Below are 23407 nucleotides of genomic sequence, written 5' to 3' on the forward strand. Positions count from 1 at the left end.
GCAGAACCTGCTGGTCCTGCATTGAATGCTGGGAAGCCTCTTCCCAGAGGGCAGCAGGGAGAACAGTCCATAGTGGGGGGGTGAGGGGTCACTGATGATGTCACGGGCTCGGGACACGCAGCGCTGGGATGAAATGTCTTTAATGGAGGGAAGAGGAGCCCCCATGATCCTCTCTGCTGTTCTCACCTTCTTCCAGTCTGAGGCGCTGCAGCCTCCACACCACACAGTGAGACAGCTGCTCAGAACGCTCTCTATGGTGCTTCTGGAGAAGCACCATAGAGAAGAACATGCGGTTTTATGTGTCTGGTGAAATTGAACACATAGAATACCAGATACTTATTTTAATAGCTTTAGAGACTTGTTCATTCCTTGTGTTTGGATATGTGATATAATGAATGATTTCTGGAAGAAAGTCATCCAAAAAAGTTTAAAAGTCCTATCTATAAGCATGGCTTTAGACACAAGGGTGATGCTGTATGGCAATGAAGAAAATAACATACTCTCTTAAAAATAAATAAAATCAAATAAAAATAAACATAAAGTTTATGAAGACATTTTTAATCGCTTTATGGCTTTCATACAAAATAACTGATATCAGACATTATTTTGGTATCCATGTTGTTTGGGGTTTCAGTCAGTCACTGTGCCTCAAATACAGATACGGTGCTGCTCCGCACAGCAAAAGGGCTGTGCAATGAGGCTTTTCCCCTCATTGTTTTAGGCAACCATGTTTGTTTTTAAAAAATCAATACTAGGAAGTGAAAGATTGAGATTATATCGGGCAGGCGAATATCACAATATATCGCCAAAATGATTATTTCTAAAACCTCTACTGAGGGGCTTTTTCATCTGTTGAGTCCATCTGTTGAGCAAAAATATAAAACAAAAGACAAAAAAGGACACTTTAGTGCTATATTAAGTAGCTGCAATAACATAGCTGAATATTTAAGGTAAAATCCAATCTAAATCAATGCTGCCAAAAGTTCTTGAAACATTTCTTCTGCTCACGCATACCTAATCAATTCAGAGGCGAGCAAAGACAGGATGTCCACCCAGAGGGGTCAAGGTTTATACTGAAAAAGTTATCATAAGGAAATTATGTTTTTCCTTCAAAAGATAGATCTATAATATTGACTTGAGAGAGTTTAAATGCATTCAGAGAAAGATGACTCAGTAGGTTGTTTTTTTGTTTTTGCCTGCTGAACTTCAGATAATTTGTCTCGGCTCATGAAGATAGATAAGTTTCCTCTTTGACCCTCATTATGCAGCCTTCTGCTCTCCTCTGAACAATTTCAACTATGCAGAATTACAAGAATATGCATTTTCATACTTATATAACTGTATTATTACATAGCAATAAGAATTGTATTAAGAGTAAGTCAGTTTAACATCTTATTTCTATCGAATTCAACATGTTTACGTGTATTTCATGTATATTTTTAAGCAAACATAATGAAAATTTTTATTTATGTTGTATTTTATGCTGAAAGGAGAGACCCGGAAGTGTTGTTTTATTTTGTAGGAGTGTTTACACAGCTGACGGTTGAGGAGATGAACTCTTTGTAGCGGGTCTGAAAGCTGAATTTAAAAGCATGAAAATCAGAAACTCAACAGTTGGAGTCGGACTGTAATCCGTGAGTATGTTTAAAAAGGATCAATAATGGGTTTTAGCTGATAGCCGGAGGTATAATCAGACTGTAAGGAGATAATAAGCTTTCTGACATATGAATGTTGTAAGTCCTCGCCCTCTCGGCTGCTTTTAAGACATTTAAATGTATGTTTTTTATTGAAAAGACAATATTTTAATTGTTTTTTTGGTAGCTGACAGAGGACGGAGGATGGACCCCGCCTTTGAGCGGCACTGCTCGGAGCTTGTGGCCCGGGAAAGGAGCGGACACACGGCTGTGGTGCTGGACAGCCTGCTCTATGTGTGGGGGGGCTACATGGTGAGAAAGAAAAAAAAAACACAGTTATGTCACCAAAAGCAGCGCGTGTTCCTCACAACACACTGAAGCTGGTGTTGTTTTTATGTTTATCGTTTGTTTTTTTCTCTTCACCCCGTTTCGTGTCCGTTTTTACAGCCGGCTGCCGGCCGGGACGTTTTGCTCCAAACGTGCGCCGGCAGGGGCGGAGCTAGATGGGGGCCCAGGGGTGGCCATGGCCACCCTTATCCAATCATTGGCCACCCCTGTGGCCACCCCTACCATTTTTTCCTCTAATAGGGGGTTTTCAGGTGACGTCACGCTCACGTGACTACTCAGCGCGTCCGCCATATTGGGTGGCAGCCTTAGGCAGTATTGACAGTGAAAAATGGTGAAATCGTGTGTAATTGTTGGTTGCACGGCCGTGAAGGTGGAGAAAAACGCTCTTTCTATCGCATACCAGCCGTAATCGTGAATCAATGTGAAAAAACATAACAGCTATCTGAACAACGCCGTCACCTATGGCTGACACGGATATCCAGGTCCGATTTGGACGGTGTTAAGCTGGAATACGCCAGAGTCTGCAGTGCTCACTTTGTCACAGGTAATTAACTGTCAAGCATTTAAAACATGTAAGAATATGTTAATAATAGGGCTTGGGCGTCATGACGTATTACTTTCCGTGGCCGCAATGTTGACCGTCTCCGCCGCCGCTACTCAGACTACTGCCTATGACTACCGCGTACTGGACTCCCTCTCTCAGCCGTGTTTTAATTTGATTAATATCACCTTAACTTGATTTCAACCAGCGGGAAAAGGCTCAAATATGTGAGAAACCCGGAGGGTTTAGGGAGGTTTGGCAGTTAACGTTACTAACCACACCTTTGAAACACATAGCAGCTGGTTAAAAGTACATTACATGCCTGAGTGGTTGTTAGCACTAACGGTTAGCACTGTTTGCTGGCTTTATGAGCTGCAGCTCCTGAACCCATCCATTCGTAAACTGCACATGAGACTCCAAGGACGTGTAGCTTTGGAACTGTTCGCGCACCGCCGGCGTTAGCCACCTAGCATAGCGAGCCCTGCGTCGGATTGTTTACATTTTTACCATCTTATTAAAACTCACCCGTCCAGGTATGATGGCGATTTCCTTCATGTACATCACTTCGACATCTCGTACCCAACCAGATGTGAACTGGTTGTGAGCATCTAGACCCTTGCACGCTCTCATTCCCTCAAGAGTGTGCAGAGGGTTTTCACTGAACACCGGTCGATGAACTATGTCGCCATGCTCTACATTTGGCCAATCATCTGGATCAGTGCTAAACAAGGCACCGTGGAGGGCATATGGGTCCATATGGTCGATCATGGAACATTTTCTCAGATATGTTCCATGATCTGGTGGCTCTAGCGTGCTGGCGTACTTATCCATTCGCGACATGATATATATGATATACGATAATATGCCACCCAAGATGGCGGACCGGAAGCTGGCCAGTGACGTCACTGAAAACCCCCTATTCAGACATAGGCAGCATTGTTACTCTCAACTGGAATATTCAAAACGTTTTAATTTTTCATATATTAACAACTACTTGACAACAAAAACACTGCGGTTGATTGTACACATCAATAGACTAACATTAAAGATGATAAATACAGAATCAATGCTCTTTTCAAAAATAGATTTTGTTTTTTATGGGGTAAAGAAGAAATGATGCATCACCGCAAGTCATCCAGGAGTCTTCAGTGAAATCATAGATAAGTAACTGTTTTAATAAAAACTTAATAATAAATGTATGAAATATTAGTGGTTGTAAAGTAAGTAATGACAATGGAAAAGATGTTCACCCCAGAACTCAAACCTCAAATAATTTTATCCACTATACCTTTTGTTTAGAAAGCACGGATGTTTGGATATAGGCATCTATTTGTTAGCAAAGTGTGTGCGAAAGTATAGTTTGTCTTTATTTAGAAAATACGGATGTTTTGCTCGTTAATTTTCCTGCTGGAACAGGAAAATTAACTTTATATAATTGACTTTATAAAATTATAAAAACATTTCTGGCTATGCCTCTGGTGCCGGCAGGGGCGGAGCTAGATGGGGGGACATGGGTGTCCATAGCCAACCTTAGCCAATTATTGATCACCCTTATTGCCACCTCTAGGGTGTAACTTTGCAATAAAAGTTGGTGGAGACGCTCTAATGCTGCGTTCACACCTAAAGGCTGATTTATACTTCGAAACCAGGTCGTCTGCGTAGATGTCGCAGTGCACAAAAAGCCGTCCCCGCCCCCTCCGCAGACACTCCGCTGCACCACTCCCAAATTGCAGAAAACAACTTGTGAAGTTTGACCAGCTAGAACAGGGGTGGGCAAACTTTTTGACTTGCGGGCCAGAATGGGTTCTAAAATTTGACAGAAGGGCCGGGCCAGGAGCATTTGGACAAGCAATGTCATTAATTAAACCTGGGGATTGAAATGTATAAAAAAACAGACAATTTTCACGACCATAAGGCGCACCGTACTAAAAGGCGCAGTCTCAGTTATGTGTCCCATTTCTGTATTTAACACACACATAAGGCGCACCGGACTATAGGGTTTTCTTATATACAGGTACATGTCCTCTACTACGTTTAAATACCTCTACTGCCTATTTAAAAATAGAGCGGGAGCAAAACTGAGTATGATTGTGCTTTATTCATTTATTTATTACAAAGTATTAATCAAACCTACGTGCTGGCCTTGAGACAGACACATCGCTGATGACACAGAGCCCTGTGATCACTCCTAAATTAACTTAAAATTTTGAAACCTGCCGACGGAATATGTTCGCTTTTATTACCGGTATCCTGGTGCCTGCAGTTTAAATTTTTTAGATGAAAAACACATGCCAGCAGCCACGGTGAACCCGGAGGCTACCCAGCCTAGAGGCTGCTGTTGAAGGGATTCCTACTGCTGGTATGTGGGGGTCTGAGCGCCTCCGACAGAAATAGTATAGGCAGGATAATAATCTGGATGAACTGACTGCAATTATTAAGTTTTCAGGTGGACTTTCTCACTTAAAAACATATTAAAACTACTTTATTCCCACTGATCACATCAAATATAGCTGCAAGATTTAGATTATTTAGATGAAAAAACACCTGCCAGCCGCCGCGGTGAAACCGGAGGAGACCCGGCCCAGAGGCTGCTGTTGAATTAAGTTTTCAGTCAGAAAAATAGAGCGGGAGCAAAACTGAGTAGGATTGTTCTTTATTCATGTATTTATTACAAAGTATTAATCAAACCCATCAAAGTCATCATCCTCTGTTTCTGAATTAAACAGCTGCACTAAATCAGACATGCCAGTTTCCCCTTCTTCGCTATCAGAGTCACTTTCCGTGCAGCGCGGCTCCTCAGAAATAATGCATGCTTTTGCGAAAGCTTGAACAACAGTGCCAGCAGACGCGTTAGTCCAAGCATCAACAATCCATCCACAAACTGTGGTGTAACTTGCGCGGCGCTGCCTTCCACCTTTCGTGAAACTGTGGTCTCCGTCAGTCATCCATCGCTCCCACGCCGCTCGCAGCCTTACTTTGAACGGCCGGTGTATACCGATGTCGAGCGGTTGAAGTTTCTTTGTCAGACCGCCCGGGATAACGGCAAGCACAGCGTTCATTCAGTCACAGATTAACAGCGTTGGTCATGCGTGGAAAAAAACACCTGGTCTCCTTACATACACCTAACCTGACAACAGCCAGATGCATGTCTCACTCCGCCTAGCTCCGCTCACATACATCTGGGAACCCGCCATAGGAATTGCCTTTACTGAAGGCTGGGCCTTATCAAAACTCCTTGCATATGATTGGATAAGCCACTTGTCTGTCATCTTTATTGACGTGCTATTTCAACCACTCACACCGAAGCTAACCCGTGACGCTGTGAGAGGAGGAGCCATTTGGTAGGTCAAGCTCTTGCCAAATCCGGTCGGGAGAAGGGCGAAAACATCGTTTCCACCAACAAAAGCCTTCAAAGCCGTTCTCTGATGTTCTTTTAATTAAACAATATCAGATAGATTGGACAACATAGAAGAAATAGCAGCATCATTGCTAACGCTTGCTTCCTCAATGCGAGCCGCCATTGTTGTTGGAATCTCACGGTCGCTTCTCCACTCCAGGACACACCCACCCTGCGTCCTGATTGGACAGACCATAAATTCGGTTGGGGAAATCACTTTCAATGAGCGGGTTCCCAGATGTATGTGAGCGGAGCTGGGCGGAGCGAGACATGCATCTGGCTGTTGTCAGGTTAACATACACCTGCCTCAGCCACGCTTTCATCATCTCCTCATCCATCCAGCCTTTTTCATTTGCCGTAATATCATTTGTAGGGTTGGGAATTGAAAAGATTTTCACGATTCCGATTCCCTTTTCGATTCTATGAAACGATTCGATTCTTAATCGATTCTTTTTTCGATTCCAATTTGGGGGAAAAAGGAGAACAAACAGTTTGATTATCAGAATCAACTTTGTTTACTTAACTATTGCACAATCTTACAAACTCAAAAAGATCAAGATGTCCACAGGAAATGTGAAACTGGAGTAACATCTGTGTTTAAATGAAAAATGAATACAAGAACAAACTTAATAACCAACAATGTCTAATAACAAATGATGGGATAATAACCTATTTTAAATAACAAAAAATACTAATTATAAAACAGTAGTAGGGAAAATTAACAGTTCTTTTGCAGAAAGATGAGCATATCTGCTTTTTCTGGAAGGATACGGGATCTTTCAGCGCTTATGGTGTCTCCAGCCGTGGAGAACACCCTCTCAGATGGGGTGGAGGAAGCCTGCACACAGAGGTAGTTTTCAGCCAGTCCAGATAGCAAGGGCAGCGTATCTTGCTTGTTCCACCACCACAGTGTGGCGCTATCCCTGCAGGGGATGGAGGGCAAGCTTTTATAGAGCTGGATTTCCTGATCTACCCTCTGGGCTAAGGAAAGACGGGGCTTTGATTCACAAAGTGACCGCAGCACGTTGTCTTCCTCCTCGAATAGTTCTTCCAACTTGCGTAACTTGCGTAACTTGCGTAAGTTGCGTAACTTACGTAAAAAACGTGACGTAAGTCGTGCTCCCCAGAGCCGGCGCTCTCGGCTCTGGTGCTGCGGGAATCGAAAAAAGAATCATTCAGCGAGCTGCCAAACGATGCCATGGAATCGAAAAATACGGAACCGGTTCTGAACAGGAACCGGTTTTCGATTCCCATCCCTAATCATTTGTCATCAGAGCGATGTGTCTGTCTCGCTGTCAGCTCCCAGATCAGCTTCTCTGATTGGTTGATGTGGCGCGTCCAGCAGCAAAACTTCAATTTTTCCATCTCGAGCAGCAGCAGCGCGTTTCCGGCGCGTCAGATGCAAACGCTCCCGACGCGCTGCGCCTGCTGCTCAAAACGCGCTGCGGGACCTTTTGCTGCACCTATACGCGCGTCAACCATTGACTTTGCATGTAAACTCGCTGCTTCTGCTGCACCTGCTGCGTCCGGTTCACACCGATGTCAAGCGGTTGAATAACAGCGAGCACAGCATTCATTTGTTTCACCATGTTTTTCACATCAGCTGTGAGATGGGCACGCATGGAGTCACAGATTACCAGAGATGGTGATGAGTGGGAAAAAACACCTGGTCTCCTTACATTCACCTCCCTCAGCCACGCTTTCATCATCTCCTCAATGAGGAGATGAGGAGTTCTGCATGGTGGTCTCAAAAGTCGCAGTTACAACACACACAGGGCACATTTTGAGGAAAAAAAGAAAAAAAAGAAAAAGATGTTTATGTGCGCCTTACAGTCGTGAAAATAGGGTAATTTGGACAAGTTCGGCGGGCCGGATTAAAAAGCCTAACGGGCCGTATACGGCCCGGGGGCCGTAGTTTGCCCATGTCTAAGCTAGAAGATCGAGGTGAGCGAGAACGCTGGGACCCTTTTTCCACCTGGATCTCCACTCTTTTTCGCCGCCATGTCCCTCCGTTGTCGGACTCAAACTCGCCCCCACTTCCTCACCGCCTCGGCCGTATCTAGACCCACAGTGTGTAGCGCAAACCACGCTTTAATATTGGGCATAAATCATAAATGTCTGCGTCAAGCTCACTGTGACACACTGCTGTAAGAGTATAACCAGCCCTTAAAGCAGCAGATGCAGCAGAAGCAGCTAGTTTACATGCAGTTTCAATGGTTGAAAAATTGAACTTTAGCTGCTGAACGCGCCTCATCAACCAATCAGAGAAGCTGATATAGGAGCTGGCAGGGAGACAGACACAGCGCTGCTGATGATACAGATCACTATGATCACTCCTCTGAAACTGTTCATTAACGCCTAAATTAACTAAAAATGCAGAAATCTGCCGGCAAACCCTGTTCGTTTTTATTATCCTGGTGCCTGCAGTTTGGATTACATACATGAAAAATGCCTTCCAGCCGCCGCAGCAAACTGCACGAGGGCGACCGGGCAGGAGGCTGCTGTTGAATGGGATTCCTACTGACAGCGCACCGCCGGTATGTGGGGGTCTGAGACAGCAAAATAATATTTGAATGCAGAATCGTATTCTTGATTAACTGCACAGAAGAAGTTTTCATGTGGACTTTCTCACTTAAAAACATATTAAAACTACTTTGTACCCACTGATCTTAGCTTAAATAGCTGCCGTTGTTACAGGCAGGATAGGGTAGCTTCACCCAACGCGCATCAGACCCACTTTTTTCACTGCGTCAGAACTAAACTTGTACAAGCATCCAAAATAAAGCAGCACGCACGTTTTTGCTGCTCTTGCTGCTTTTGGTGTGAACGTTGCATAAGCAGGTGGCTGATGGACCTACAGCTACTCCACCTGAACGCTTTCAATAGGGTTTATACTTTATAAATGAGCTCAAACATATATTTATTGAATGACTTCCTATTGTTGAGAACACAAGCTGTCTGAAAATGAATGAAAGATTTTTTGCAAGCACTAAAGGGCTGGTTATCCTCCCCCAGCAGTGTGCCGCAGTTAGCTTGTCGCAGGTATGACACTGATTTTTTTGTTTTATGCTCAATTTTGAAGCATGGTCTGCGATTTGTATGGAGGTTGGTTGAGGACCAGCAGGCAGAGGTGAATCTTGTAGATTTAATGAAAAAAAAAAACAAAGGCAGACAACCAAAAATCCAAAATACTAAGAACATAAAAAGTCAGTAGGATCAGGGAAAACTCACGTGGGAAGCCAGAGACGAGGGAACAACAAAACAACAACAAGGAACCAGCATGGAGTGACTGCAGAGGTGGAGTATATAAAGGGAACAGACCAAAGGATGGACTGATGAGCTGAATAAGGAGCAGGTGTGAGTGGAACTAACTAGAAGGAAGCCAAGGGGAAAGGAAACAAGCACCAGGGGGCAGCAGAGAGTAACATGGAAAATAAACCAAAGATCAACAAAACAGAATAACTAATAACTGAAAACTCAAGAGTCCCAAAAGAGGAGAACCATATCATTTTATGAGCTGAATGAGCAGAAAAATTCCTAAATCTGTAGGAGAAATAAACTGATAAATGTCTTTCACATTGTGGTGAATGGGCATAGTTTTGATCACGTGGGGTCAGCGGTGATTGGTAAAATCACCTGTTCTGTTCACCTGGTGTTTGTGTCAGAGAGTGGGTGATGGGGGATGTCTACATTTTGCTGACTGCTTTAAGTTTTTGGATATTATTGTTGCGCTTCATCACGGCTCCTACCTGTGGATTTGTTTGTATGCTGCCTGCATGTTTTTTGAAGATCAATAAAAGGATCTGAACAGCATATTGGACTGAACCTTTTGAGCGCGTCAACAAGGATTCCCCTAATCAGCCGCTCGGCGACTTAGTTGTTTTGACTGTCGCCAACACACATATATCCATATTTCCTTACAGGAGACTTTAAGCTAAATTCTTTTAAGTCGTCAAGACCTTGAAGGCTTTAAACCTGGGTTTAACCGGAGACTAAGCCATTCTCAAGCACATATCAAGGTGCTCATTTTGAGCCTGGATCCAGATTTATTGTAGATTCTGTTCATGGTGGAGAATCCTGCTTCACAGCAGCAGGTTGAGCCAAACATCCTCTAAATGTGCAGGGTCATCTTTGAGCACGCCGTTTCACTTTTCTTTCACCAGTTCACCGCAGTTCTTCCAGCAGTCCACACTTTCTCTGCTCCCTTTTTCTCATCGTCTTCTCCTTCTTTCCCATCGCCCGGCTTGCCACAGGTTTGCCTGCTGGGTCTAAAAGTAGCAGCAGCAGTAATATGGGAGCATATGTTGCAAAATGATTTACAAATGTCTAAATCAGTCTGTAAACACACAGAGTCACTTAAATCTGATTTATTTTTGCTTCAACAACCAGAAGTACCCACAAATCATTGTTTACAAGTCAAGCAGTTTCTCGGTTGGCTCTCTTTACACGTGATTGTTGCTACACTTCTGCCTTGTGAGATTTGCAAATGCGTAGAAAGTATTCGTATGTGTAATATCTTGATTTGCCGCCCTGAGCGCAGGCTCGCAGGCTTATGGCGGCCGTTTATCACAAAATCAGCTTTTATGAATATCCGTAATTACTTCTAAGATATCAAAGAAAAATGTTTGACTTTGAAAAACAAAATTTTGACTATCCGAAATTATACATTAAGATATCTTATATTATGACTAGAGAAATTAACAATTCAAGATATCAATCAATCATATTTTGGAGAGTCAAAATGCCTTTTGAGATATCTCAAATGGCATCACCTGATTCATCATTTAAAGGAATTATTATCAAGATATCTCAAAGTTAATTTTGATTAGTCAAAACTATATATTTTGATGTGTTAATTAGCCCCCTGGTGCTGCTGAGCTATCATAACAGGTGCCTGCAGAATTTAGGGCGGCTGCAATGGTGCTGAATGTTCTTGAAAAAGTTGTTTGAAAATGCCACAGTAGAAAAAGAACTCAGCAGGATGGGATGTGGGGCGAGCAAGAACTTTGTGAACTCGAAGCCTGCTTCAGAAATATGCGATGAATTGCTGCAGGGTAGTTCGTTTGAAGCCGGATATTCAAGCTCCCCTGAGTTAGCGGTATCTGTCCACACTTTTGTTACTTAACAGGGGTTGACGTTAAGTAACAAAACTTTGCCCTTTCTGGGCAAGTGGCTTTCACATTTAATTTGCCCAGAAACAATTTTTACTTGCCCAGTATAATGTTTATAATTTCATCCTCGGTTCTCTCTCCTGGAGCTTTTCGCTTACTGGTTGCTTTCCCTGGCCGTTGTCCTGCCTTTGAAGGCTGGAGATGCAGCATAACACTAAAAACATCAAACAGAGTTTAAAATTACGACCCAAAATTTACTTCAATTTACAATTAAATTAAATTCACATTTAATTTTTCAATATGTTAATTACAGAATATAATATTCTCATAGTCATATCCCAAACTTAGGTATTAATAATAAAATCTGAAAGGGGTTGTAGGTGTTTTGCTACTGCATGTGCATTTCCTTCTCCTCAGTAATCCACACTAATGACCTTGCAAGGGTCGCCCTTCATGCCAAGTGCTGGCCGGTAGGGAAGGAGAGAATGCACACACAGAAACAAACGCCTTCTTACATGTTTCAGACTTTGTTTGGATTAATGAACGTCATAAAAAAGTCTAAATATGGGCTATGACAATATTACAGACAAAGCTGCTGCTACCTTTAAGTGGTACATAGAAATGAATTAATATGACCAAATTAAAATAATAATCAATTAAATTTATTCATTTCAATGAATTGATAAATTTTTTTGTGCATAAAATTTGTTAAAATTATGCTATATAATATCAGAAATGTGGGTGACTGCTGGAGGGTGGGTGAAATGGATAAAGGTGGATGGTAAAAGGTAACCTGACTCCGCCAGATGGATTTGCTCTGCATATCCATCTGGAAACCTTCCGTTGAAGTAATTTTGGGAAGGGGCGAAAATACTGGTTAGCTGATTGGCCTATGTTGATGATAGACGGGCCAAATAAACCAATCAGATCAACGAAGCATATGACGTACTAACAGAGCGACGACGAAAACACAACCACAAGCCAGGCTACTCTTGCCGAAACCAGTCGGGAGAAGAGCAAAAACATCTTTTCCTCTGAGAAAAGCCTCCAGAGCAGTGTTTTGCTCTTCTTTCAGTGAAGAAATACTCTGTAATTCCGATAAAACTTGCTTGATAGCCACACTAACGCTAGTTTCATCGGCTGAAGCCGCCATGTTCTTTAGACTGAACTGTCGCGCTTCTCGTTGCGTCACACCTCAACCCGCCTCAAAGCCAACGCTGATTGGACGTTCGTTTGGTGAACGGGTCCAAATTTTCTTTAACGGAGAGTCTCCAGACTGATCTGCGAGTGAAACCTTGAAACCTCGTGAGATCAGGATGGTCTCACGAGGCCAACTCATAAGTGCACAGCCCGCCAAATAGTGAAAGAGCGTTATTGCCATTACTTTTAATATATAGTAGACATTTTACATTCAGTAATAAAATCAGGGCTTATACAGGAATGATTAACTCTAATTTAATGCTTTTTAATGCCCTTAGAAATCCTTTTAATGCCATCAACAAGTAGCGGTCCCTGACTTTTTTCTCAGAATTCTGACTAAATTCTGACCATAAAAAAGTCAGAATTCTGAAAAAAGTCAGAATTCTGAAAAAAGTCAGAATTCTGACTTTTTTCCCATGTTAAACTGAAATAAAATTTAAAAATCAGTTAACTTTTTTTTTTTTCAGTGGCCCTAATCCTCTTCCGTACTTATGAGTAGCCAGAGCAAAATAAAGTGTCCTACCATGACTATGAAGCTGATCCCAGTGGGAAATTTGTCCTTAACTCTGTAGGGTACGGTGGCCGGGAAGTGCAAACCAAGGCTCTGTTCGAAAAACCTAGGACGCATCCTTAGAAGACCGGATTCGAAGGCCGATTACGTCATAGCGCCGCGCCGAGGTCTGGTCGGATTCCAAGAGTCCTCGTTATGCGGCCTTAAAATGCGTCCTTCTTTTTGCCCGATTTGAAGGACGGGTCTGATGTATCCTCGGTATTCTTGGATATCCCAGGATTCATTGCGAGACCAAGCAAGCCGTGATCAGAGGAAAGGTTACTTGGTGCCGAACAGTGGTGAAAATTGGAAGTTCAGTTTAATTTAATACAAGTCGGTGAATAGTTCCGTCTGAAATGAATGAAAAATAGTTGTTTTAATGGTTATAGAGTCAGATATGTGGCGGTAATGTTTGGTTTATCTAAAGGTTTTAATCTGTTACTGATTAAATGGGTTTGGCTGGAATTAAAGGACAGATTCTAATATATCTGCAGAGAGGGGACTATAAATCTGATAGGATTTTTATCTTTTTATTGCTGTTTTGCACAATATGCTTAACTACGTATTTTTTGTTGTTGAATATTAGAGATTTTGCAGATATATTTTTTATAAATAAATTGTTTAGATTTACTTATATCTTTCTACCCCTTTTATAGAATAGAATAGAAAATCCCTTTATTGTCCCACAATGGGCAGATTTACAGCAGCAGAACAATTATTGAAAATGGTCACACAAATGAGGACCTTAGAAAAATGTATAAGACTAACATAATAGCGAAGAGTTAAAATATAAACAATACAATACTGTAAAGTGTTTTAACAATATAAAACTGGGGAATAAATAACCAATATGCAGCTATGGACATTTTTCCAGTAATGGATATTCGAAAATAGCAGCAACATCAGAGATGTGCAGAATGACAGCAGCAGGTTATTTAACTGACTAAGGTTTTTATCATTACATTTGATTTTATTTGTTCCTGCTCCCGGTGGTTGGAACCTTTATTCCACTCTGGATTCTTGTGAGTGTAGTCTTTGTTCTCTTCACAATAAAAAATAAATAAATAAACAGTTTTGAAAACTTCTGTATTCATTCTTTTCCTGCTTTGTGTGTCAACGTTTACGGTTGCTAAGCAACAGAGCATACGGAGGTAAAACCCGCCGAAGGGAGGACCTGGTCGAATTCACAGCCTAAACTCTTCCGGTCTCCTTATTTTCAAGGACTTCGAAGGATCCAGTCTAGGTAGACCGCGTCCTTGGAGGACACGTCCTAGGTTTTCGAACAGAGCCCAAGTGTTTCAGAATTTGTATTGTTGGTTTGCACTTCCTGGCCACCGTAGTACGGGCAGTGATAGCCATGCTAACTATGTAGGCGCAGCTATAGCCATGCTAACTATGCAGGGGCAATGCTAGCTATGCTAACTCTGTAGGGGCAGTAATAGCCATGCTAACTATGTAGGGGCAGCTATAGCCATGCTAACTATGCAGGGGCAATGCTAGCTATGCTAACTCTGTAGGGGCAGTAATATCCATGCTAACTATGTAGGGGCAGCGATAGCCATGCTAACTACGTAGGCGCAGTGATAGCCATGCTAACTATGCAGGGGCAGTGATAGCCACCCTAACTCTGTAGGTGCAGTGATAGTCATGCTAACTATGCAGGGGCAATGCTAGCTATGCTAACTATGTAGGCGCAGCTATAGCCATGCTAACTATGCAGGGGCAATGCTAGCTATGCTAACTCTGTAGGGGCAGTAATATCCATGCTAACTATGTAGGGGCAGCGATAGCCATGCTAACTATGTAGGTGCAGCTATAGCCATGCTAACTATGTAGGAGCAGTGATAGCCACCCTAACTCTGTAGGTGCAGTGATAGTCATGCTAACTATGCAGGGGCAATAATAGCTATGCTAACTATGTAGGCGCAGCTATAGCCATGCTAACTTTGTAGGAGCAGAGATAGCCATTCTAACTATGTAGGGGCAATGCTAGCTATGCTAACTATGTAGGGGGAGTGCTAGCCATTCTAACTCTGTAGGGGCAGTGCTAGCCATGCTAACTATGTAGGGGCAGTGCTAGCCATGCTAACTATGTAGGGCAGTGATAGCCATGCTACCTCTGTAGGGGCAGTGATAGCCATGTTAACTATGTAGGGGCAGTGCTAGCCATTCTAACCATGTAGGGGCAGTGATAGCCATGCTAACTCTGCAGGGGCAGTACTAGCCATGCTAACCATGTAGGGGCAGTGCTAGCCATGCTAACTATGTAGGCGCAGCTATAGCCATGCTAACTATGTAGGAGCAGTGATAGCCATGCTAACTCTGTAGGGGCAGTAATAGCCATGCTAACTATGTAGGGGGAGTGCTAGCTATGCTAACTATGTAGGTGCAGCTATAGCCATGCTAACTATGTAGGAGCAGTGATAGCCATGCTAACTATGTAGGGCAGTGATAGCCATGCTAACTATGTAGGCGCAGCTATAGCCATGCTAACTATGCAGGGGCAATGCTAGCTATGCTAACTCTGTAGGGGCAGTAATAGCCATCCTAACTATGTAGGGGCAGCTATAGCCATGCTAACTATGCAGGGGCAATGCTAGCTATGCTAACTCTGTAGGGGCAGTGATATCCATGCTAACTATGTAGGGGCAGCGATAGCCATGCTAACTACGTAGGCGCAGTGATAGCCATGCTAACTATGCAGGGGCAGTGATAGCCACCCTAACTCTGTAGGTGCAGTGATAGTCATGCTAACTATGCAGGGGCAATGCTAGCTATGCTAACTATGTAGGCGCAGCTATAGCCATGCTAACTATGCAGGGGCAATGCTAGCTATGCTAACTCTGTAGGGGCAGTAATATCCATGCTAACTATGTAGGGGCAGCGATAGCCATGCTAACTATGTAGGTGCAGCTATAGCCATGCTAACTATGTAGGAGCAGTGATAGCCACCCTAACTCTGTAGGTGCAGTGATAGTCATGCTAACTATGCAGGGGCAATAATAGCTATGCTAACTATGTAGGCGCAGCTATAGCCATGCTAACTTTGTAGGACTAGAGATAGCCATTCTAACTATGTAGGGGCAATGCTAGCTATGCTAACTATGTAGGGGGAGTGCTAGCCATTCTAACTCTGTAGGGGCAGTGCTAGCCATGCTAACTATGTAGGGGCAGTGCTAGCCATGCTAACTATGTAGGGCAGTGATAGCCATGCTACCTCTGTAGGGGCAGTGATAGCCATGTTAACTATGTAGGGGCAGTGCTAGCCATTCTAACCATGTAGGGGCAGTGATAGCCATGCTAACTCTGCAGGGGCAGTACTAGCCATGCTAACCATGTAGGGGCAGTGCTAGCCATGCTAACTATGTAGGCGCAGCTATAGCCATGCTAACTATGTAGGAGCAGTGATAGCCATGCTAACTCTGTAGGGGCAGTAATAGCCATGCTAACTATGTAGGGGGAGTGCTAGCTATGCTAACTATGTAGGTGCAGCTATAGCCATGCTAACTATGTAGGAGCAGTGATAGCCATGCTAACTATGTAGGGCAGTGATAGCCATGCTAACTATGTAGGGGCAGTGATAGCCATGTTAACTATGTAGGGGCAATGCTAGCCATTCTAACCATGTAGGGGCAGTGATAGCCATGCTAACTCTGCAGGGGCAGTACTAGCCATGCTAACCATGTAGGGGCAGTGCTAGCCATGCTAACTATGTAGGGGCAGTGATAGCCATGCTAACTCTGCAGGGGCAGTACTAGCCATGCTAACCATGTAGGGGCAGTGCTAGCCATGCTAACTATGTAGGGCAGTGATAGCCATGCTAACTATGTAGGGCAGTGATAGCCATGCTACCTCTGTAGGGGCAGTGATTGCCATGTTAACTATGTAGGGGCAGTGCTAGCCATTCTAACCATGTAGGGGCAGTGATAGCCATGCTAACTCTGCAGGGGCAGTACTAGCCATGCTAACCATGTAGGGGCAGTGCTAGCCATGCTAACTATGTAGGGGCAATGCTAGCTATGCTAACTATGTAGGGGGAGTGCTAGCCATTTTAACTATGTAGGGGCAGTGCTAGCCTTGCTAACTATGTAGGGGCAGTGATAGCCATGTTAACTATGTAGGGGCAGTGCTAGCCATTCTAACCATGTAGGGGCAGTGATAGCCATGCTAACTCTGCAGGGGCAGTACTAGCCATGCTAACCATGTAGGGGCAGTGCTAGCCATGCTAACTATGTAGGGGCAGTCATAGCCATGCTAACTCTGCAGGGGCAGTACTAGCCATGCTAACCATGTAGGGGCAGTGCTAGCCATTCTAACCATGTAGGGGCAGTGATAGCCATGCTAACTCTGCAGGGGCAGTACTAGCCATGCTAACCATGTAGGGGCAGTGCTAGCCATGCTAACTATGTAGGGCAGTGATAGCCATGCTACCTCTGTAGGGGCAGTGATAGCCATGTTAACTATGTAGAGGCAGTGCTAGCCATTCTAACCATGTAGGGGCAGTGATAGCCATGCTAACTGTGCAGGGGCAGTACTAGCCATGCTAACCATGTAGGGGCAGTGCTAGCCATGCTAACTATGTAGGGGCAATGCTAGCTATGCTAACTATGTAGGGGGAGTGCTAGCCATTCTAACTATGTAGGGGCAGTGCTAGCCTTCCTAACTATGTAGGGGCAGTGATAGCCATGTTAACTATGTAGGGGCAGTGCTAGCCATTCTAACTATGTAGGGGCAGTGCTAGCCTTGCTAACTATGTAGGGGCAGTGATAGCCATGTTAACTATGTAGGGGCAGTGCTAGCCATTCTAACCATGTAGGGGCAGTACTAGCCATGCTAACTCTGCAGGGGCAGTACTAGCCATGCTAACCATGTAGGGGCAGTGCTAGCCATGCTAACTATGTAGGGGCAGTGATAGCCATGCTAACTCTGCAGGGGCAGTGATAGCCATGCTAACTCTGCAGGGGCAGTACTAGCCATGCTAACTATGTAGGGCAGTGATAGCCATGCTACCTCTGTAGGGGCAGTGATAGCCATGTTAACTATGTAGGGGCAGTGCTAGGCATTCTAACCATGTAGGGGCAGTGATAGCCATGCTAACTCTGCAGGGGCAGTACTAGCCATGCTAACCATGTAGGGGCAGTGCTAGCCATGCTAACTATGTAGGGCAGTGATAGCCATGCTACCTCTGTAGGGGCAGTGATAGCCATGTTAACTATGTAGAGGCAGTGCTAGCCATTCTAACCATGTAGGGGCAGTGATAGCCATGCTAACTCTGCAGGGGCAGTACTAGCCATGCTAACCATGTAGGGGCAGTGCTAGCCATGCTAACTATGTAGGGGCAATGCTAGCTATGCTAACTATGTAGGGGGAGTGCTAGCCATTCTAACTATGTAGGGACAGTGCTAGCCTTGCTAACTATGTAGGGGCAGTGATAGCCATGTTAACTATGTAGGGGCAGTGCTAGCCATTCTAACCATGTAGGGGCAGTGATAGCCATGCTAACTCTGCAGGGGCAGTACTAGCCATGCTAACCATGTAGGGGCAGTGCTAGCCATGCTAACTATGTAGGGGCAGTGATAGCCATGCTAACTCTGCAGGGGTAGTACTAGCCATGCTAACCATGTAGGGGCAGTGCTAGCCATTCTAACCATGTAGGGGCAGTGATAGCCATGCTAACTCTGCAGGGGCAGTACTAGCCATGCTAACCATGTAGGGGCAGTGCTAGCCATGCTAACTATGTAGGGCAGTGATAGCCATGCTACCTCTGTAGGGGCAGTGATAGCCATGTTAACTATGTAGGGGCAGTGCTAGGCATTCTAACCATGTAGGGGCAGTGATAGCCATGCTAACTCTGCAGGGGCAGTACTAGCCATGCTAACTATGTAGGGGCAATGCTAGCTATGCTAACTATGTAGGGGGAGTGCTAGCCATTCTAACTATGTTGGGGCAGTGCTAGCCTTGCTAACTATGTAGGGCAGTGATAGCCATGGTAACTCTTTAGGGGCAGTGATAGCCATGCCAGGGACTGACTGCAGTTCTACTGAAAGTGCCGTGGTCAAAGTCGATGACCGGCGTACCTGGCATGGAACAACCAGACCATGCATATTATTTTAGGTTAATAGACTATATTAATTAGGCTATGGATGCTTCCAAAAAAGTAAAAAAAACAACACCAAAAAAATCCACTGAACTTTATTTCCAGGTTTGAAGACATTTTGCTTCCATCCAGGACCCTTTTCAATTTAAATGTCAGAATTAGTGTTGAGTTTGAAGCTTTATATAGTAGCCCAAACACTTGTTTTGGCTTATTAAACAAAAAGAAAAACTTAAAGGTCAGTGTTTTTTTTTTTTTTACTTTTTTGAAATGACTACAACCTGGATGACAGAATCTTCTCCAGCATACTGGTATGTATTCTTCCAAAAAAAAAAAAAAATTCCACCATTTTTTATACAAATAGACTACTGATGTCGCTCATATCAGAAACAGCCACTGCTCTACACCACAAAACTGCTAAAGGTTGGGAGGGGCAGCAATCTTTCATCTTCTATCTGAAAACAAAAAGTTTAATACATGCAGATTGATCACAGTAAGCAGTAATTCTGTGTTTTGTTTTACAGTCGATCGGAGATGAGGAGGTTTTTATTCCCAGAGATGAGATCTGGGTCTACGACTTGGAAGGAGGAAGATGGTAAGAACCTGATCTCTTTCAAGCTGTTAGTTGACCTACATCATTCCCTCCAGCTGCTCGTTTCCTTGCAGTGAATCTAGTTTTTCCACTGTTTCTGTTTTTTTGAAGGCAGGTGTTTCACATGACAGGGGACGTCCCTCCCTCCATGTCTGGGACCTGTGGCTGCTGCTTGAACGGAAACATGTACATATTTGGAGGATGTGACGACAGCGGACAGACCAATCAGGTTAGAGTTTATCAGCCTGACTCTGCTGGATTGTTATGATTATATATTTTATCTTTACTTTAAACCAAATTAGGAGACTTAAAGTTGTTGCCTTTTAAATGAGGGATATTTGTAGTGACTGGTTGTGACACAGGTTAATAGCCCTTATTTTTCACGTTTCTCAGAGCTTTTTTCCCCCCTTTTTTACAGTGTGATTAATGTAGACTGAAGGTTGCCAAAATATTTCACTTTTAACCCACAAAATAAAACCAGAATGATCACATGACCCAAACTATTGGTTAGAGTAGAAATATTTCTATAGAACTTACTAACCGTTGGAAAAATAGTAATAAAAACAGAATTAACAACCACTGTGTTATGTTTGGTCTATATCTAAGTCATGCTTGTATATCTTTAAATACATAAATGTGCTTCATTAATATAAATTTTCTTGTTTTGTTTATTTTCTGTAGACTCCGTACTTCAATAGGATACGCCAGCCAGCTGATATCTATGGCTGATAATAATATTTTTTTCTTGCATTGACGTCAGCTGATAACTGCAAGCATTCACTGATTCTTTAGTGGTCTGCTTGCATTGCTTTTCCCCCCATAGCCTATCCATTATTAATGTTTTCTTTCATTTGTTAATACATTAAAACTTTTGTTTAAATGGGGACTTGTATAACATTTGTTATCATTTAGTCATTTTTATCATGTAAATAAAGTAAAAAAAAAAACAATATCAGCTTACAGGATGGGCCCCAAAAACCCAGTAGCATGTATCTGGGATTGGTTAGATTGGCGTGCTCTGTACGATTTTTTCAATGGTTGAACGCAGCTACAGCTCACACTGTACGACGAATCCACAGCGTTTAAAAGTTCACAGCTCACGATGTATGTCTAAAAACCAGGTGGGACTTAGCTTCGCATGGAGCTACTCGAACTCGTCTATCCAGAAGCCAAACCAGTAGAAGAAGAACATGAGGCTCACTAGAGTGAAACGCGCTGCCTTGGCTATTTGGGCAATTTTGTGCTGAAAGCCCTAAAAAGAAAAGGAGACGACGTATTTGGACAAAGACATGGCTGAGCAAACATGGCTACTACGGTCTGTCAATTTTACAGAAAGAAATTCATTTCACTCATTGCACCCCCGCCATGATGCTGGGTTTTCCTCTGAGAGGAGGAAGAAGAAGAAGAATCCTTGTTTGTCCACTGAGCGATTTGCCCACAACCACCTTAAGACGGAACATGAATTTGAAACATGTTTGATTTTCTGCCAACCTTCCGATTCCTGATGGGGGGGTGGTCGTTAGAGGCTGATCGCCCCTCGTTACCCGCTGTATACTACATGATGCACCATCAGGCTGAAAGTCGGCCCGATTCCCAAAAGACTGGATAATCAGCCCAAAAAGGGCAAAAAACGTCCGGCTTTAGACAGACATTACAATAATTGACGTCGACATTGAACTTTAAAGAACTGTAACGGTTGATCTCTAGTCCCGAGTTTGTCTGCATCCAACCCAGCAGCTCTGACCATGATCTCTGATTTGCTGAAGAAAAACATCGTTCTTTCACATAGTTTCTGTGCTTAGAGCTAGGTTTATAGAGAGCATGGCTCACAGTTGTTGCATTGATGTGGACCTCTGCAGTTCCTCCAAGGTCACCATGCACTTTGCTGCCTAATGCTCTCCTTGTTGGACCTTCATTTCTTGTTGGGTTTGATGATGCATTAAATGCTTCTCTCTCTGTTTATCAAATTTTAATCCAACAGTATTTCTAAAAAAATATTAGGATTTGAAAATGCTCTAAGAACATCCTCTTTGTAGTATGCTCTAATGTTTTCCAGCTGTTGATTTAAAACACTTTTCTTTTTTCGTTGGATCAACCCTCATCCACAAAATAAATGTATAATCAATGGTAATTGAACACAGAAAACTGCTAATTGGGTTGTTTGTTTTTGGACAGATGTTCTGTGTGGACCTGACAGACGGTAAATATGTGTGGAAGAAGATCCTCCCACTGTTGGGTTCCGCTCCGTCACCTCGAGACAAACTGTCCTGCTGGGTTTATGATGGAAAGTGAGGGAAAACAAAATGACTCATTTATTACTTTTATTGTTTGTCTTGGTCAGAAGCTGGCAGCGTTTATTATCCATCCTGTAGAAGCACCATGAGAAACCCAACGTCCATCATACTGGAGCACTGAAAGGATGAGGCTTTGATTTAAGGCAACACTCTGACTTTTAGCCACTAGGGGCGCTAGACTTGTAACTTTCAGGTTTTGCTCCCCTGAAATTACCTAGCAGCACTGCACTGTGGTGAAAAGACCCAGTGTCCCTTTGTTTTCTGGTTCTGATGTCAAACAACTTTGGACCAGCAGATTGAGCAGATCTTAAGTTCCTTGTGAAGATGAGGAAACGTTCTAACCTGACTCCGCCAGATGGATTTGCTCCGCATATCCATCTGGAAACCTTCCGTTGAAGTAATTTTGGGAAGGGGCGAAAATAGTGGTTAGCTGATTGGCCTATGTTGGTGATAGACGGCCAAATAAACCAATCAGATCAACGAAGCATATGACGTACTAACAGAGCGACGACGAAAACACAACCACAAGCCAGGCTACTCTTGCTGAAACCAGTCGGGAGAAGAGCAAAAACATCTTTTCCTCTGAGAAAAGCCTCCAGAGCAGTGTTTTGCTCTTCTTTCAGTGAAGAAATACTCTGTAATTCCGATAAAACTTGCTCGATAGCCACGCTAACGCTAGTTTCATCGGCTGAAGCCGCCATCTTCTTTAGACTGAACTGTCGCGCTTCTCGTTGCGTCACACCTCAACCCGCCTCAAAGCCAATGCTGATTGGACGTTCGTTTGGTGAACGGCTCGAAATTTTCTTTAACGGAGAGTCTCCAGACTAGCCTGGGTGCCATTCCGAACTTAGTCCCGCCCACAAGGTTTGAGGTCGAGAAGTTCGGTCTGGCTCTGCTCCATAGTAGCGCGAGTATGATCGCCCACCCTCTGGCGATCCAATCAAATTGTCAGGGCGGGCTTTATACGATGATGGACAGATGATCAACAGTAACGTAATCAACCACGTGACCAAAGCGCGCTTGGGCGACAACAACAATGGCTGCCGCTGGAGAGTTGAGGTGAGTAGATTCTGCTATTAGGTCTGTTCTAGAAGATATCGACAGCAAATTAATTTTAAAAGAGGAACAGAGAAACGCGATCAAGGCTCCTCTTCTTATTCTAGGCGTGCAACTGCACGCTTTGATTTTTGTTGACAACAACTATGCGTGGCTTAACATACGTCACGCACTCCGTTGCTCTTATTGGTTGTAGGTCTATCCAATTGAGTGCAGAGGCATTTTTTTTCCTGGTCCGTTCAAAACACGCCCCATAATCACAGCTCTATGGAGCAGCATCAGACTCATATTCTGACTAGAATTGAGTAGGACTACGTCAGGCTATCTCCAGACTGATCTGCGAGTGAAACCTTGAAAGCTTGCGAGATCAGGATGGTCTCACGAGGCTAGAAACGTTCACCCTCTAGATTAAATCCAACATCAGAGAACATGCTGGTGAAGATTCATCCAGGTCATAGTCCATCCATCCATCCATCCATTTTCCTTCACTTTTCCCATGCGAGGGGTGCTGGTGCCTATCTCCAGCTGTCTACGTTCGAGAGGCGGGGTAAACCCTGGACAGGTCGCCAGTCCACCGCAGGGCAACACAG

At 43.7% G+C, this 23407-nt stretch overlaps 1 protein-coding gene across 2 annotated transcripts in view; it reads left to right on the forward strand.

Moving 5' to 3' along the window:
- Positions 1–1496: 1496 nt before the first annotated feature.
- LOC119797840 (kelch domain-containing protein 1) overlaps positions 1497–23407 on the forward strand; it is a 39847-nt gene continuing 17936 nt past the window's right edge. The window contains exons 1-5 of one of the 2 annotated variants that reach the window (XM_038307067.1): positions 1497–1634; positions 1822–1946; positions 19400–19470; positions 19579–19696; positions 21643–21755. In XM_038307067.1, the coding sequence (XP_038162995.1) occupies positions 1839–1946; positions 19400–19470; positions 19579–19696; positions 21643–21755 (410 nt within the window). In that variant the 5' untranslated portion in view covers positions 1497–1634; positions 1822–1838. Of the gene's footprint in view, positions 1734–1821; positions 1947–19399; positions 19471–19578; positions 19697–21642; positions 21756–23407 lie in introns of both variants that reach the window. The other variant, XM_038307068.1, reaches the window with a different exon arrangement.

This window comes from Cyprinodon tularosa, unplaced genomic scaffold (assembly GCF_016077235.1).
Source record: "Cyprinodon tularosa strain WSP-4 unplaced genomic scaffold, ASM1607723v1 ctg6, whole genome shotgun sequence".
In the NCBI taxonomy this organism is placed as follows: Eukaryota; Metazoa; Chordata; class Actinopteri; order Cyprinodontiformes; family Cyprinodontidae; genus Cyprinodon; species Cyprinodon tularosa.